Consider the following 18,101-nt stretch of genomic DNA (forward strand, 5'->3'; position numbering starts at 1 on the left):
TTAAAAATATAAGGGCATGTATATGAAAATGATGGTGCTATTTAGATAATTCTGATGAAGAAGAATCCAACTTGGATCAAGACATATATATTGTCTTTACTTTCGTGTTATCTATTGATATATTGCATAAGATTATTTCAAATAGAGATAATAGATGACAACGACGATAATGAGGATTATATGATAAATATTGAGATGGCATATGATATTCCATGAATCATACAAACTAAAAAAATCTAATGTGAAAATGATGGAGAAGCTTAGAGTGGCTAGTAATAAAAGAATGTACATCGCTAACCAAATTGAAGATATTAAAGAAGAGCTTGGGAAGATCAAAAGATGAGCGGAGACTCTACAAGAAAATCTAAAAAATTGCATCTTGCTCTCTCATTCTTTTAAAATTAAAAAAAAAATCATCTCTTTTGGATAAAATTTGATTTCTAAAAGTGAATGTGCATGTACCAGCAAATTCAAAACATAATTTAGTTGAGACTCTACTCTTAATAAATTTTAGGTTATTTAAGTCAAGCTAAATCAACTTCCTAGAGTGAGAAGGAAGACCAATACAAAAGGAATATATTAGACACACCACCTTGGATGCATCTTCAATTTCAAAGAAACAATGTGATCTATATTCTACCTTTATGCTATGAGTAGGAATGATATGTTAAAATACTTCCTAGTTCTACATATCATAGATACGGTATTAGAGGTTACAGTAGGGCTAGGTGCTTTATTCTGATGAGTACATGCCATACACATTTAGGATTTAGTGGTGACTATGTTTAGTGAGTAAGTTAATGTGATGGGAAGCAAACTGAAAAAGAAAAAGAAAAAGGTTATTAAAAAGACACAGCCTATTACGAGTCATATTAACAATAGCACAAAAGATAGTTTTCAGACAAATTTTAAGGACACGTGCAATATGGTCAGTGGAGCTAGGGGGTTCCTTATGAAACTTATCTAAACCCTAGCTTTGAGTTTTTCTTGGACATAATTCAAATTTCGCCTTTGTTAGCCCAATTTTTTATTTCTCGATTTCTATTTGATTTTCTTTTTGATGGGTTTAATGCTGTATGATATGGTCCAAATATTCGGAGTTATTTCCTTATTTACATTTTTAATTTTTCAAATAAATTAAAAAATTTAAAAATAAATTTTTTTTGAAAACTTATTATTTTGAATTGTATCAATTACCTACCTATTTGATTCTTATAATCCAGTCCAAATATGCCATATATTATTCTCACAGTAGAACATGCATATTAAATCTAAATTCCGTCAAAAATCCAGAAAATATCATACCAGATTGACATTAGCATTAAAATTGACTACTTGATGGTGGACATGCAGACCATTGAGAACGTCCACTGGTCCACTGTACCTATCATCCCTGATTGTAAAACAGAGGTCCTCAAATACTGTCGTATGATGATCTCCATATAATCATCTCTGCAAGGATTTGAAGATCAAAATAGATCAGTTATCACACAAGTAACGATTTCGCCAGCACATCAGCACCAGTTTATAGGAAGCTTCTGGAAGCTATATAACAGTGCTATTCATGAACCAAAAAAATAAAAATAAAAATAAAAATAAAATCCTATCTTTAATTTTTTTTTTGAAGTAAATTAAATTAAATAAATTCCCAAAATTAGGTCTTACGAGAAACAAGAAAAAGAAAAAGAAAAAGAAAAAGAAAGGTACAAGTATCGGGTGTTTAAATGGAAACGGGGGGAGAGCGTCGCAACTTACAAATATGACCCCAGGATAGAAGAAATCATATCGCTAGCGGCGTCCATTCTCCTCTTCTCACGATTCCAAAAAACCTTCTTCTATCTCTCTCTTCCGGTCATTTTTTTTTTAAAACCCTAGCCATCTTAGAGAACCAGATCGATACCTCTGGAAGAGTTCTCCTCTCTGGTTCTACAGATCGCTCCTCGCTTTACCCAAGAAGCCATTCTCCAATCTCTCATTCCCCTTCTTGCGCTAACCCTAGCCGTTCTGATCCCTAGGGTTTTTTGGCCGCAGCGGTCAACCCTGGCGGTGTCCGGGGTACGGTAATGGCGGGTGTGCCCCGCTTCCGCCCCTGGTCCAGAATTGCTCTCGGTTGCTTGGAGGTGGTGGGGATTCGTGCGGCGCTAGGGTTAGGCTTTGAGGGATCTGAGCGCAGGGAAGCATGCTGATCGTGCTGCGGGTGCATCTTCCGTCGGAGATCCCCGTCGTTGGCTGCGAGATCACGCCTTACGTTCTCTTGAGGCGCCCGGACAACTCCATCTCCAACGAGGATGTTTCCGAGTCCAACCCCATGCATGGCTACTTCGTGCGGTATAAGTGGTGAGCTCGATCTCTTCTTGCTTTTCTTGTGTTATGGTTGGAATGCTCGTTCCATCAATTGATGAGGTTATGGTTCTTCAAAGTATTGTTCTTGATGCAAATAATTTCTAGTTTCCTCTGCACTTTTCACTTTTCCGTGTTTCATATGATTCTGTTTTTGATTACTTGGTGTTTCTGACGACAAGTCATATTTGGGTATTGCCTTCATGAGCTGAGGTGCCCTTTTTCTGATACCAATCTGGATTAACATTTTGGTAGTGTTTCGTGACAAATTTTGAGTTTGTTTCTTAAAATCCTAGATCATTACTGGATGAACGGATCTTTTTTTTTTCTTCTATATATATTGCAATGTTTTGAAAGACCGTAGGTGGTATGCTGGCGGGCTACCTAGCGCCTAGGTACTGGATGGCTGCCTAAAACTAAGGTGGTCTTATCACACAAAAGCTGTGAAATATCAAGATCTTCATTGTTCCATGCATAGAATTAATGGTGGTCATTACCTCAGAGTAGTAGCAATAGCCTTCTAGCTCTTGCTCTTCCCTGCTAATCCTTACAAGAATAGATTAGAGATGGAGAGAGAGGATGAGAACAATAAAAACTATGGCAAAAACACCTATTCACCTCAGAGAGATATGTGTCTTGGAACTATTCCCTAAACTTCGCTAGAGTAACCTAAACGAATCATAGGCTAATTAGGAAATGACTTGTTTACCAGACTTTAAGGTAGACTAGAGTAATTACAAGTAGATGCACAAAAAATATTTAGCCTAAGTTTGTTTTCAAAGTGCTACTTATAACCAATGTTCCGCTAGCTAATCATGATCAACATATTTGTTTTTGCATGAAGTATAATAATATATGAAGATTAACATTTCTTAAACTATAATATTACGAAGGAGAACAGATTATAGAGATAATCATAATACATGAAGTATAATATTGCACAAAGATACTACAATTAAAATTATATTATGAAATACGAGAAGATAAATATATGAGTGAATCAACTAACTAGGTGTCTAAGTGGAATAGCTCAAATCTTTAATTCAGGTGCAAGGAAAGATCCAAACCTTTATTAATAAACCAAATTTCATCTTTTAATCTAGTGATAAATAGAATTCCTAAAGTTAATACTAATTCAATCTAATTTGACTTGGGCCTAATTAAATGCCAAAACTAGATTAGGCTGCGGTTTAACCCATAGGCCCAATTATTGCAGATGGGTTGGGTCTTGGGCCCAACCCTCCACACAACTTAGACTGGGCTGTGGTTAGGCCGCAATCCATCCAAGTTGAATTTCGAACTTGGTTTGTACTCAGCCAATTCGAATCCAACTCGCCCCCCTAACCCCCAAAAAACATAAACCTATTCTAGATGAGCCCGAGCTTGCTACCCTCTCCCACGTAGGGAACAATGACAATCCGTATCATTTTGTGGCCAGAACATAGTGAAGATACAACTCGGAAGATGAAAGGAGTCAAGGAAAAAGGGGGCTTGTTTGCTAGTGTGGTCATCGATGATAACTCTTCCCTTCATGACCATCGGCCATGGAGGTCATCACCCACAGTGTTCCAACCATGAGAGCACCAATCAAAGGCATTAGGCATGAGGCCTCTTATGCGAAGCCTCTCGAGCTGTCCAATAATGACTCAAAGTCATCGGCGACAATTTACTTCAACGAAGCCCAATATATGAAATCTATATTAGCATGCTATAGGCTGGAAAGAAGTAAAATTAATTTCACGAAGAGCGAAGGAATTCATTGGCAATTTGTTCGGTAGGGTTTGGTTTGCTTCGGTGGCGCTTTGGCAACACAACTCTGACGATGATAACTTCGGTGAGGGAAGAAGAAGAAAGAGAAGGGAAAGGGGGAAGAGAAAGAGAAGAAGGTGGAGGATAGCATGGGGAAGGAGAGAGTTTGCAAAGGTTTATTTATACGTAGGGCATCAACGCCACCGCAGAAATCACGGCGGTCCCTCTTGTCCGAATTGGTTTCGGGAAAGAAGAGGAGGGAGGAAGGTGAGGTCACGCGCCTGCATGTGACCTTTTCTTAAATTAAATTCTTTTCCGGTTATTACATGTTTTGCTGTTTCCATTAAAAATCCTTTTTTAATTCAAATCCACCCAAATCCCTATGTATGTTTGATCTTATGTTTGTATAGACATCCCAATGGCATAGGGTAACCTCATTGAGCAGTTAATCAAAAGTCATTGTAATTGAACAAAATAAATTAAAATGAAGTTCAGACAGACCTAGTTGAACAGTGAATTGAGTTGGTTGGACTTGCATTTAGTCTAATTGAGTTAATTGGACTGTATCATATGATCCCATCTTCCCATTGAATCCAAAAGAATCCAAAATGGACAATTGAGTATATATGGCAACATCATCTGCTGTTACTCTCGTCCCCACTCAGTGCAAAGCATTATCCACCAATTGGTCTAAAACCCACTGACCACAGTTCCATCATAGAGATATTTGGCTAGAACCACACAACATTTATCAAAGTGTTACCTTTGTAGAAGCCCATGAATAGTGTTTAAAGGATGACGAGCAATTTGCTGAAATGGCTTTTTCTTGAAGACACAGGACTAGCTAAATAGTAAATATAAATCCTTGTATTCTCTCCAAAGTTTCTACCCCAAGAACCTTAGGTTTGGATGGTGGAATCATATCTCTCTTGGCACTTTGTTCAGTTGCATCTCTTTTATTCTCCTTGCTCACTAGCTCGTTCATCCATTAATATTATGTTAAACCATTATGAGCAACCATGCTAGCAATCTAGCAGAGTAGCAGCATATCATCTACGTTACAGCTTTTGTTAGAATTATGGTCTCATTGCCAACAACTTATATGATCTTGCATTGGAAGTCTGTTACCTGCAGCAGCTTGATTGTATTGGACCTATTGGCATTCTAATAAAGGGATTGTTTCATTAAGCTCTTTGGCTTGTCTATATCTCAGAACATTTAAGATTTTTGATTTGCTCTTTTCATATTAGTTTAAAAGAATGTTCTTTGGGGCTGCCCCTTTCACTAGGCAAATGTGGCCAGTACGATAGATTGGTATATAAACCACTTAGCCTACAGTTCATACTCTTGATTTTGCTTTTGCTTGAAATTGACACCAAGATTTATGTAGTTGATGCTAAGCTGGTAGTCATCTGTGCAAGTTTATTAATTTTTTAGGGGACCTTATCCTGTGGGGTTTAATCTAGCTATCATGTTGTTGGGATTGTCATTGTTGTCATGTTGGGCATACTATTTCATTCTGGCCCGTGTCAACCCATGCAGATCTGTAAGCCTTGTGCTTCTTTGTGACAACTGTGCTGATATGCACATGTGATGCTGACTGCATGCCACTACTATGACAATCCTTAGTCAGGAGAAGGTTTAGGTGATGGAAATGACTGTCCACCATTGGGAATATTGACCTTTCTTGTGCAGTTCTGTTAAAATTCTGATCTAGAGTTTGTTATTCCTATGTGCTTTCTTTAATTGCTTTATAAGAGTACAAAATTTTCATCTCCTTTTGAATCATTTATATTGTCTTAAAGAAATCTTCTATGGGTTCCTTATGCAAGTCCTTTTTTAATATGTATCTTGCTGCAGTTCATCTTACATATTTGGGCAAAGTCGGTTCTCTTATGTCGTATAATTTATATCTTGTATATCTGTTCTCCAGGTACCGCAATCAAAGTGATCGAAAAGTTACTGTTTGCAGTGTACATCCAACTGAGCAAGCAACACTGCAATGCCTAGGTTGTGTTCAGTACAAGATACCTATTTCCAAGAGCTACCATTGCACTGCTAAGTGTCTTTCAGATGCCTGGCAGCATCACCGAATGCTGCACGACCAAGCAAAAGATGGTACAAACAAAAATGGAACTGAAAAAAATAGTGGATCTGGTTCAACATCTGGCATAGGTCAGAGCCCAGGTGCTAAGAGAGGTGCCATAGCTATGCATCCCACCCCTGTTACAGATAAGAGTGGTGAAATTTGGTTTGAAGTTGGATGTTCTAAAACATATACCCCAACAGCTGAGGATATTGGCCATATTTTGAAGTTTGAATGTGTAGCAATAGATGCAGAGAAGAGAATACCTGTTGGAAATGCAAATACAGTTCTGACATCTCGAGTAATTCCAGCTCCCTGTCCACCCCCACGCCGCATGATTCCAGTTAATGATGTTCTGGGACAATTTGATTATAATAGTCAAACTGCATCATCTGGAACATTTTCAGTGCTCTCATACAACATTCTGGCTGATACTTGTGCAATAAACGAGCATTATAACTATTGCCCATCATGGGCCCTTTCATGGCCTTACCGCAAGCAGAATTTGTTAAGGGAAATTATTGGTTACCATGCAGACATCCTTTGCCTTCAGGAGGTGTGTGATTTCAATATTATGTGCTTTGTAGATGATTACCGTTTTGTTGCTACATATGCCTGTGTACTTGGAATCTCCAATATATGTCAGATTGTCCATGGAAATGATAAATTTTGTGCTAGTTCAACCAACGTTAAATATTGTGCTTCTTAATTCAATTATATATGTCTAAGGAGTTAGTTATCCCAGCCTATATCAGTTAGAACTGAAACATGTTATCAATTTAACTATTTAATGGAACTTGGAATATAGGAAGACTTAAGGGTTGATATCATCTTCGTGGGCCTTGTGTGCCATGCAAGATTTTTTCTTCTAATTCCTATATTTCTAGGGCATGTATAAACACTTCAAGATACGTATTTCATTGCAGTAAGATACTAAAACCATAAGTTTCCCATTCTGGTATTATGTTCTAATGGAATGCTGTACCCTTTCGTATTGATTTTATTGTAACTTGTGGGCAAGCTATGGATGGCAATTATTTTGTTTTGCAGGTCCAAAGTGATCACTTTGATGAGTTCTTTGCCCCGGAGCTAGACAAACATGGGTATCAAGCACTTTACAAGAAAAGAACATCTGAGGCAAGCCCATCCATGTCAAAATGCTACATATTATCACTTCTTTATCACTACCAGCCTTCCAGATAATAGATACAGTGAATAACTGCTTGTTTGTGCAGATTTATAATGGAAATCCAAATGCAGTTGATGGTTGTGCAACATTTTTCCGCAGGGATAAGTTTTCACATGTCAAAAAATACGAGGTATGGTTTATGCTGTGATTGATTATCCTTCATTATGGTATTGTTAGCTCACTCATTCAGTTCCTGTTGCAGGTTGAATTCAATAAAGCTGCACAGTCGTTGATAGATGCACTGGTTCCTGCTGGCCAGAAAAAGGTTGCCGCAAGTCGGTTGATTAAGGTTTCTGGCTTGAGCTTTGTTCAATAATCAATATCTTGAGCTTTACTTGGTTTACAAGTTTTATTTTATTTTATTTTATCTGATGTCAGTTTTTCTCTGGATAGGATAATGTTGCTCTGATTGTAGTTCTTGAAGCTAAATTCAGTGCTCCTGGAAAGAGACAGCTTCTCTGTGTGGTCAGTTGCATTGCTCTTAAATTTACCCTCCTATTGTTAATTTCTCTGTATACATGTATGTTGTGGCTCATTTGGTTAAAATACATACATGGATAATACTTGATTTTTTATTGAAGATGTCTGCCTTCTTCAGATTAGAAGAGTCACAAGCCAGGCTTTAGTTAGTCAACATATTCCAGGAGTCATGGTTTTGGTAATGTGCAGATTCCAAGAGAATCATGGTTTTGGTGTTTTGCACATTCCTATGCGAAAATTGAACACCAATATTAGTACTTTGAATTCCCAGTTTAAGCTACTACTATGTAGGGTAGTTGGTCTTTGCATGGAGAAGAAGGGACATTTGTCATCTCAAATCCTTATTATTTGTTAATATTCCTCTTCGCGATGGAAGCATCTGATAGAGCAATCTGTCAGAATTATGTAACTTATAATAAGACAGCGTCATGTTAGGTAAGGCCTAGGAAACAATATGATTTCATACCCTGGTGAAAGCTGAAAAGTGCCTCCCCTTGTATGCAGGCAGTTATGCTGCTCCATGTGCATGTGATATGCGGGCTGCCAGGCTCTGATGCTGTGTATCAATAAAAATATTAAAAGTCATATATACATGTGTGTATGTGTTGTGTGTAATTTATGTACTTATATATTGGATATTTTGCTGGTAATATATTAAATTATGGGTAAGGGTAGCTAAATAATATATGGAGATTCATTTTGATGCATTTCCAATCCACTGTTAGAATGCTAATCTACAAATATATGATTAGTCATGTGAACCAACAAATAAATAGTTCCAATAAATATTATAAGTTCATGACTACCACGAAACATAATATTAATCATAAGAAATCTTAAAAGAAGGCCAATACAGCTTCTAATATCATATGCATGTTCAGGCACATAAGCATGAGGTACATATTCTTATGGGGGATACAATGCATGTCGTTTGCATATGATTTGCAGTCTGCATCCAAACTATGGGGACTTATAATGTATAATGCAGTTTGGGTGTATATAATGATTGCACATGTATATGCATGGCAGTTTACTCATCCTCATCTCTTATTTAACCGCATACACCTTTCTAGAAAAGATGTTTATACTCTAGGTTTGTTGTATTGTATATTTTTTAATATAAAAAATATTAACGATCAGCTCGTGGTTATATGTGGCATATGCTTATGATGCTTCTGGACACCTTAGGGAGAAGGTTATGTATCAATGAGAACAAGTAACCAAACCTTTAGTCGAGGATTTATAAGCTGTTGACCCACAAACTTAAGGTGTTTTGTTATAATGAGAACAAGGTGGAGGAAACCATTGTGGAGTGAGGGCTAAGGACTATGGATTCTTGTGCATGTTGATTGTAGTTGCACATATTTGGCCAGATCCGAATCACTTACCACTTTCCTCCCCTTATTCTTCTCCAGCTTCTCTCCTCTCCCCTTCCCCTTCTCTGTGTCTCTTCTTTGTGTACCACAGTATGAAGCATTATCTTGTGTTGGTGGCACATAAATCCTTGACTTTAGTCGATACTATTTGGGCCATAGGTGTATCTTGGTGCATCCACAGGTCAAATTTATTTGTTAATGAAGTGTTCTCATGTCTCTTTTTACTCTCCCATGTTGGTTCTGGTCATTCCCTTCACTCCTGTATATTGGTGCTTTATATCCTTAAACATGTACTAACTATATTGATTACTTCTCAATTAATCTTATATGCGCTTTATTTTCTCCCATATATAATCTTCCATTCTTTCTCAAGGCATCCTCTACTTTATGAAATACGCTGGTGGAATAAGCGGTCTTTATCTTGATAGATTCCCACATAAATTTACCAAGTCTCTCTTTACTATTTTCTTCCCACTTAGGTTTGGGTCTTCCCTTTTGTCACAAATTCATATCAACCTTCATAATATATTCAACTTTTCACAATGGTGAAATATGCCTTCTCCTTTAAATATGAATAATAACCTATTGCACATAGGTAACTTTCGAGTTTTAAGTATATTTGTTTTCATTATAGAATATTAAGTGTACTATTCACATATAAAATCTCATAATTATCATATCACTATAAAGAAAGTTATAGTTATTATCATATCCCTTGCTTGTTATGATTATTATTCTTAGTTATAGACCTTTTGACCATGGGATTTATTCTTAGGAGCGTAAATTGGATTTTCTTCCCTTGTTGTCCAAGAAAGCTGAATTATGTTTTTTTGCTTTAGTTTTCTTTTTATTTTATAGTCTTGTAATGGATACATTGTTTGGTGTAAGGTTGTATTATCCTCTTCATTCTGATGGAATTCCAAAATTGAGGTGTCTTACACGATTTTAACCTCATTTTGTTTCTCTATAAATGTTACCAAATCCCAATGATAGCAAATTCAGGCAAGAGAGTTGCTATCCACGAAAGCTGCAGTGCCACTTGGTTGGTGGAATTATATATCTCCTTTAATCAAAGAAGTGTTGTCTAAACTCCATCTGGAGAAAGAAAGAGCCTAGAAGTAGAAAGACTATACCCTAATTTGTAATTGATGGCTTTATTTGAGTATAACTAAGGAAAGAAAACATATTAAGTCACTAATTACTTTTAAAGCTTAATTAAGTTAATAGGAAATGGATACCTTTCAGATGGCCATGAGCTTGGTTTAAGCTTTTTTAGTAGTTAGGTGAGTTAATATGTAATAATGTAAGTCTTTGAATTTGAATCCTGTTAGACCTATCCACCTTTTTAAATATAAAACATTAAAACCTCCACCAATTTAATTCAAATCCATTTCTTGGGCCTATTAAGATGTTTCGAGCTAGGATTGAGGGGTAGTGTTAGAGTATAAAAGAGTAAAGTCACAATTCTCTAACAGTTTAAGTATTTAGAGTAATTGGTGAGTAAAAACTTAGAAACCTATAAAATAAAGGATGTACACTGTGCTACTAGGCAAGTGGAGAAGTTCTCTCATCTGTTCTTTTCTCAGGACTGGGCTGTTCAAAACATGTTTATGAAGGAATATCTAGTGCATCACATATGGATCTTCACTAACCATTTGTTTACTCTATGTAGGCCAATACACATGTGCATGTTCATCAGGATCACCACGATGTTAAGCTCTGGCAGGTTCTCATCTGATAATGTCATGTTGTATAATTGTAATTTGCTTTCATATCTTTCCAGTGATCATTGGTTTCATCAGTTCAATCATCTTAGGTGCATACTGTCGTCAAAGGATTAGAGAAAATTGCTGCCAGTGCTGATATTCCAATGTTGGTTTGTGGAGATCTCAATTCAGTTCCAGGAAGGTATGCATCTCTGTAACTGCAGCCATTCTTTAATTGTGCTATTTTGGGTTTGTAAACGAGATTTCAATGTTTGTAGTGCTGCTCATACGCTTCTAGCCATGGGTAAGGTTGATCAGTTGCATCCGGACTTGGCTGTGGACCCCTTTGGCATTCTTCGTCCGCTAAGCAAGTTGAATCACCAGCTTCCTCTGGTAATTCTCATGTTGCATTTTGTGACTAGGATTTTCAAGTATTTGCATATTGAACATTATCTCAAATGTTGCAGGTTAGTGCATATTCATCTTTTGCTAGAATGGCGGGTATTAATCATGGTTTGGAGCAACAAAGGTGGAGAATGGATCCTGCAACAAATGAACCTCTATTTACATGTTGCACTAGGGATACTACAGGAACACATGATTACATATTTTACACAGGTAGGGAATTTTTTATCCTTTTCCATTTGATGATTGTATGTTGTTTTTATTCTTATGTTATGAAATTCTTATTGAATTTATTTCAACAACTTTTGCATATTGTGGTTTCAGCGGACTCTTTGATGGTGGAAACACTATTGGAGCTATTGGATGAGGAGAGCTTGCGTAAAGACACAGCTCTTCCATCTGCTGAGTGGTCATCAGACCATATAGCCCTTCTAGCAGAGTTTCGGTGCAAGGTTAGAGTTGGACGTTAAAAGTAGCGTAAGTACATGAAATGATATATCTTTTTTCTTAATTTGTCTTCTATATGAGCTATGCATAATTGCACCGTTCAATTTTACATTAGGTAGTTTGCATTATGCTACTGTTGTTCATTGTACTATTTTTTTGTCCTGTGTTCCAATTATGTAGTTTTTGTAGGATTTACTCTTTTAAAGATGGCAAATGACTAATTTTTAAAGTTTGATTTTGGAATCTGTGAGAAGAACAAGTAGAGAAGCACCCCAATGATAAACTTTAGTATCCTATTTCTTTTATGCTGACCAGGATTTTGTTCCGATGCAATTTAAGACCACATTATTTCCTTAGAGTAATGGTTCACTTAGTGAGATAGTAAGGCTTGTCCATTCCATACAGGTGTCATGGTTCAAGACATAGAGGTTGCCTGTTCACTAATGAAGGTAAAGCTGAACTGGGACACCATCACATGGACCTTATGCTTGAGTAATTCTGTATAGTTTGTTAAAAGGATTGCTATTTTGTATGCCTGAAGTAGATTGTAATAAGACATGGACCCTATGATTTCTACTCATGAAAATAGCTGCTCTTCTAGTTTTGAATCAACTTCCGACGCTTATGCATGGATGATCCTATATACTGTGTTGCAAAATCGTAGTAGTAGGAGATCAAATTGCACAACCTAGAAGTCTCTTGAATTTTAACAGCTAACAATTGAGTTCAAACATCACAAAATATGCTTGATGTATATCCATTGTTTTAGGTGTTAACGATCTATTTTTCTTAAAAATAAGGAACAACTATGATGCAACATATACATTTTTAGCATTTGAGAAAAATAAAACATATTATATGGACTATTTGTCTTGAAATTTTTAACATGCTATGGGTCCCTTTTAGAACTTGTCTTAGTTTTTAGGTCTAACTCTTTTAACTTTTAGTTGCATGCTAAATGCTAATTGAATATTATTACGAACTAGATCTGGACTGATTTGGACGTAAGAAAATTATAAAAATTTATATGGTGATAGTCTCACGAGTTATTGATTAATAGATTTGTTTTATGTAAATCGGAGGTCTGGATGAAAAGATATAAATAAAATAGTGGAGCAAGGTTAGAACGAGGCAGAACGGTAAATATCTAATATTGCGGCGGTCGTCAGAGGGTGGTGAACAGCCAAGAACGGTGGTGGATGACCGTAAAGTAGGGTGGCTGTTGGAAGAAGATGGTAGCTAAGGTTTGGAAGCTTGAAAGTGTTCTATGGTTACGATATATTTAGAGAAAGATAAAGACGATTTAATTTGCCTATTCCTTTTTATAGAATAATTTGGCTAAATTAGATTTATTCCATGATTATTATTAACGCATGTCCATTTTTATTTATAGGAGTAAAAATTTTAGTGGAGCAGATCCATATACGGGTTATTCGATTTTTTTAAAATTCAAAACAATTAGATAAAACTAATTAACTAACTCAAGTTGATTCGACTCGACTCAACCGAGTCAACTAACCTAACCCACGTAGTTGGATCGTAACAAATACATTCAATGATCTGTTGGACTTTTGTTACAAGCTAGCACTTGATTCCATTAGAAGGACAATAAAGCTTTTCTTTGATCCCCTATCTAGTGGTTTCGCACTTTGGTATGGATATCCCTAGTATAACTCTAATAATTATGCAATTATTTTAACATTTTGTTTAGTTTTTCATCTGCTTTCCCAACTTTGTGATCTACTAACTTTTGCAAAAGAACTGCCCCATCACCTACCTTTTCTGAGGCTTTTTGATCATTTTCATTTTTCACGCTCTTTTGAGAGAGACCTTTCATTCTATTTTGCTTGTGTACCTACATGAACTTCTGTTTCAGGTGACAAGCATTTAAACTGTTGAAAGTCGTAGCAACTTGTTTTAAGACATACTATATAATTCACATGATGAGAGATTTTTGGAAGGCAATGGATAAGATCCTCTATAAGGACTAACCAATCCAGAGAAAATGCTATAGTGGCTTCATATTAATGTTGTTATTTTATTCACTGTTTAAACAGTAATACTGCTTTACTGGATTATATTTGTCGGTCAGTTTCAGGTGCCACATAAAAATCCTGATTCTTTCTGAGTTCTGCTTCAGAGTAATTTCTGGATATTTGTAGCACGTGGTACGTGGTGTTTCAGATAACATATTGATGTTCTTATAAGATCAAGGCTATCATGTACCTAAGGCCTCTATTGAAAAATAATATCCTGATTGTCTTGCTTAGGATGTGGTTCTCTGGGTTTATCTTTATTAATCACAGACCTTGGACAAGTGGACTTTATCCTCTTTTTTTGTTTGTTTGTTTGCTTGTTTTCCTTTTACTGATCCTTTAAATTTTGTTATGATGCAGGTCCAGTAATGTAGTTGTGTTGTAGGAGGAAATGGAAATTGGTTGATAGAGACAGAAGTCATTCTCATAAAGCTGAGGAGGTAGATGTTGTTCCTTGTAACATTTCATGGTGCTCAATGACGGCATCTATCTGCCTATATCATTTGTAACTTGGCTCATAGAAAAAGATGCAAAAGAAATTCTTTCTTTTCTTAATATAGCTCCAAAGCTGGTTTAGGCATGACATATAGTTTCCTCAGAGCATGTCCTTTTATATAGAATTATTGCTTTATAACAAAATGTCAGTCAGACCTAGAAGTTTGCTTCAAGAATCCTAACTCAAATATCGGAAGAGGATTTCACTTTTAGGGCATATGCAGGATAATTTTGAATGAGAAAGTTTACATCCGCTGTATATTTTTCATCTGTTATTCTTTATACAGCTCCAATTGACCACTGCATTTTGTTATAATTTCTCAAGGAACACGGAGTTAGATGTAACCTACACTATCCATTTATTCTTCATATCCATCCTGCATTATTGCTTTATCTCCTCTTGCAACCCTCAAGGAAGCTGAGCCAATTTAGGCGAAGTCAAATGTAACGTGTGAAATAAAAATGTTCCTACGTACTTTTGAATGTAGGATGGAAGCATCATGATTTATTGCTAGTTTATTTCCTTTCACATGTTGGAAGTAATAAAGATTGTACGTAACATGCAGTTATAATTTTGGTTTTTTGGGTGAAGATACAAGCAAAGCACAGATAGATTGCATCTAACTGCTTACTTACAAGCATACATGTAAGTAGGTACAGCATTATCAATTCATGAAGTGCTGCAAGTGCGGTGCATTAACTCGATCAATGTATAGCTTGCAACTATCTTTTAGCTTCAAACTTTAGTCGTTTGGCTGAATGTTTGATTGGAATGCCTCATGAATTTGATTAAATTCGCAGTTGCCAGGATGGCAGGGAATGCTCTGTGCTAAACTACTGATAACTATGTTTTAGAGAGAATTTTTGTGATATGCTATTTGCATTAATTTGTAAATTTCTTGCGTGGTTTTCTTCCATAACTGGAGGAGGAGATTTTAAAGTGGAATGAGGCTGAAATGTTCCCTAATTTTGTTAGTGGCTTGAAGATATTTTTGAGGAATTAAAAGTAAAATGCAGTGGGTGAATAAAAGAGATACTATGCCATTTTTGACCTGGTCAATGTGAAATTCAAGAAGAGAATTCAGGTGTGACGTTTGATGTTTCGACGATAAGGTGAATAAAAGAGATACTATGCCATTTTTGACCTGGTCAATGTGAAATCCAAGAAGACCCTGCAGGTGAGATGTTTTCGACGGTAGGGGGAGAAAGTTTTCCAGGTAGACAATTCAAATTTCGGTTTTCCGACACCAAATTCTATGAAGAATTTTCCACCTAGTCAACTTAAAAGCAGAAAGAAGAGAACGAGAGAATGACTCGTTTAACAAGTATAAGTGATAAATACCAAAATCCTTTGATAGACTATTCGTCACCAAGCAATGACCAGTTGGTTGTACCAAGTCTTTGTAGGTTGTTTCATGGACAATGGAGACTTAGGGAGTTTTTTTTTGACCAAACTACGCCTCTTTTAAAACTTATTTACCTCAATGGACTACTATTCAAACTTTGATACTAAAATGAGAAGTAAAGCGTTGTCCATTTTAGAAACGCCAAACAATTAAGTGTTTTATTAGAAAAAGAAGAGGAAGAAAAAATAAAAAACAATTTAAAAGTAAAATTTGGAGGATTATGACCTAATATTTTGTGATTCTAAATGTAGTTGCGTGTGCCGGGAATAGGTACGTGGTTCCAACTTATAGATCTTTCATAGATCTTCACAATAACATATTTTATAACTAAAATAAATAATTGAGCATAAAATTATGATGCTACAAGCTTTTTCATTATATTTTTACCTATATTTTTCTCATTTGAGGTTGGATTAAGGTTTGATCAAAATTATTTCATTAGTTTTTCTTCATCTTTATAACAATATATCATATATAGAAAATAGACTATCGGGTAGAAAATATTGATTTGCAAAAGTCAGTAGTTTAGCATCTTAATAAAGTATTAACTAGTTCAATATTTTTAATAATAAAATATTTAACTGTTTAGCATTGTGTATTCTATTTTCTTAGGAAAGAGCTGAATTTTTTATGATTATTTAAAAAAAAAAATACTGACCATATAAATATTTTATTAAGAAAAATATTAATGTAATCAAAGTTTTACTCTTGATTTACTTAGAGCTACAGTAAAATAGACCTCTTTTAAATTTGGGTTGTAATATATTTTGATAAATAAAATTTAAAAGAGTTGTTAAAAAAGAAAAAGCTCGAGATTTATGGGTAACTTTGTAGTTTGATAAGATGTTTGGTTCTACTGTTATTGCCATCAATTTTCTAAAAGGACGAGAGAATGACTCATTTCCAAGCAAAAGTCTTTATTAGACTATTCTTCACCAAGTCTTCGTAGGATATTTTAGACACAAAAATGTGAGATTTATGGGTAACTTTATAGTTTGATTAGATGTTGGGTCCTATTAATATTACCATCAATCTTCTCAAAGGATGTACTAACCTTTCATATAAGATTACGATGCTATCCCACTTGTGACATGGACGAGTTTGGAAAGCAAACAAAGACTAGGTCATGACTGTAGTCTGGGAGGATTTATGTACCTTTCAATACCCCAACAATATAAATGCTATCATTATCAAACCTTAGCAATCACAAAGAAAAATAACATTACGACAAAGTTGGAGCAGAAGATAGTAGGGTCAATGAGCACTGATTAAGTTGTCATTCTTCTCGAATGAGGAGAACGTTCTGCATTAATAAATATAGATGGACGATTTCCACGTAGAGATGTGGGAAAGACATCATCCCTGACAATGATAGTTTTAACAAATGACAAGAACATCAACTTTAATTTCTTTATATGTAGATCAAAGCAAAATAGTCTATTCTCAAGATACAAAAGAACTTCCATTGTGGTTGTACCCTAATGCCAAAATAATATAGAGATAACTTGTACTTACACATAAACAATATATTAGATCTAAACCGAGTTAAGCTTGAGTGAGCTGGGCTTCACTTGCGACCTAACGAGCTGCTAGAACCCAGCTTAATTAGTACCTAGGGCGTAAGCTCGAAAATTTAGGACTCAATTTGCAAATGGATAAAATAGAAAAGTGAACCAATATAATATTAAATAGTACGGTGCAGATTTTGAAATTAAAAATAAAAGAATGTAGAGGCAACTTTGAATGTTATACCAGTTTACTTGTGTGTGGGGGCTAAGATGGTTTATTTTAGGTGATGATGGTGGGTGGTTTGGTGGTGCAATCAATGAAGATGGTGAGATCTAGAGGATGGGAGCAAAATAGATAATGGAGATGATGATGATGAGGGGGTAGATCTATGATTTAGAACTCTAAAAAAAGAAGAGTGATCGACGGATGAGGAGGAAGGGGCTAGTCAACAGCTAGTGTTTGATGGAAAGGGGGAGAAGATGACCAACCGTACTAGACTAGGAGGTCAGTAGTTGAAGAGAAGGGGTTAGCATCGGCCTTAGATCAAATAGACGAGAGGGAAGGAGATCGGGAGTGTTACTATCCCTTCAGATCAACAACCCAAAGGTGTCTTACTACTCCCACGAGCGGTGTTAGTCTGAATTTGATATCTAATTCACGATCCTATCTCTTGTTTGGAAGCTAGATCTACCGCAAACCTTCAAGGTTAAGATAGTCTTTAGGATTCAACTGATAGACTAGAATAAGATTTGCAGAATGGTGGCTGAGTGGTGGTGGTGGTGGTGCTCGACTAGGGTAGGGCGACAATGGTGATAGTGGTACAATTTGGTGATGGTGTAGGGTAGTACGGGATAATTTAGGAAAAGTGAGAAGAGAG

The 18,101-nt window shown here is 35.9% G+C and overlaps 1 protein-coding gene across 8 annotated transcripts; it reads left to right on the forward strand.

Annotated features, from left to right (window-relative positions):
• The first annotated feature begins 1,757 nt into the window (after nt 1-1,757).
• Nucleotides 1,758-14,394, forward strand: LOC140758983 (carbon catabolite repressor protein 4 homolog 1-like). Of its 8 annotated transcripts, XR_012104177.1 has the most exons (14): nt 1,758-2,337; nt 6,023-6,731; nt 7,226-7,312; nt 7,411-7,494; nt 7,567-7,653; nt 7,758-7,829; nt 10,893-10,946; nt 11,037-11,128; nt 11,205-11,319; nt 11,394-11,544; nt 11,656-11,783; nt 12,184-12,227; nt 13,871-13,946; nt 14,175-14,394. XR_012104177.1 is itself a non-coding variant. In XM_073095415.1 (13 exons), the coding sequence occupies exons 1-12, from the start codon at nt 2,180-2,182 to the stop codon at nt 12,202-12,204; spliced, it is 1,758 nt and encodes a 585-aa protein (XP_072951516.1). In that variant the 5' UTR covers nt 1,758-2,179; the 3' UTR covers nt 12,205-12,227; nt 14,175-14,394. The 8 variants fall into 8 exon arrangements, 4 of the variants coding, with proteins under 4 accessions (XP_072951516.1, XP_072951515.1, XP_072951518.1 ...); XM_073095415.1 differs by lacking the exon at nt 13,871-13,946; XM_073095414.1 differs by lacking the exon at nt 12,184-12,227.
• Nucleotides 14,395-18,101: the final 3,707 nt, after the last annotated feature.

The sequence above is a fragment of the Typha angustifolia genome, chromosome 4, assembly GCF_048772165.1.
Source record: "Typha angustifolia cultivar Huaian chromosome 4, ASM4877216v1, whole genome shotgun sequence".
NCBI classification, from domain to species: domain Eukaryota; kingdom Viridiplantae; phylum Streptophyta; class Magnoliopsida; order Poales; family Typhaceae; genus Typha; species Typha angustifolia.

Coding starts and splice junctions, on each gene's coding strand:
- LOC140758983 (XM_073095414.1), top strand. CDS start 2,180: ATGCTGATCGTGCTGCGGGTGCATCTTCCGTCGGAGATCCCCGTCGTT. Junction 7,830..10,892: donor AGAGACAGCTTCTCTGTGTG/GTCAGTTGCATT, acceptor TACTCTATGTAG/GCCAATACACATGTGCATGT. Junction 11,545..11,655: donor TGATTACATATTTTACACAG/GTAGGGAATTTT, acceptor TTGTGGTTTCAG/CGGACTCTTTGATGGTGGAA.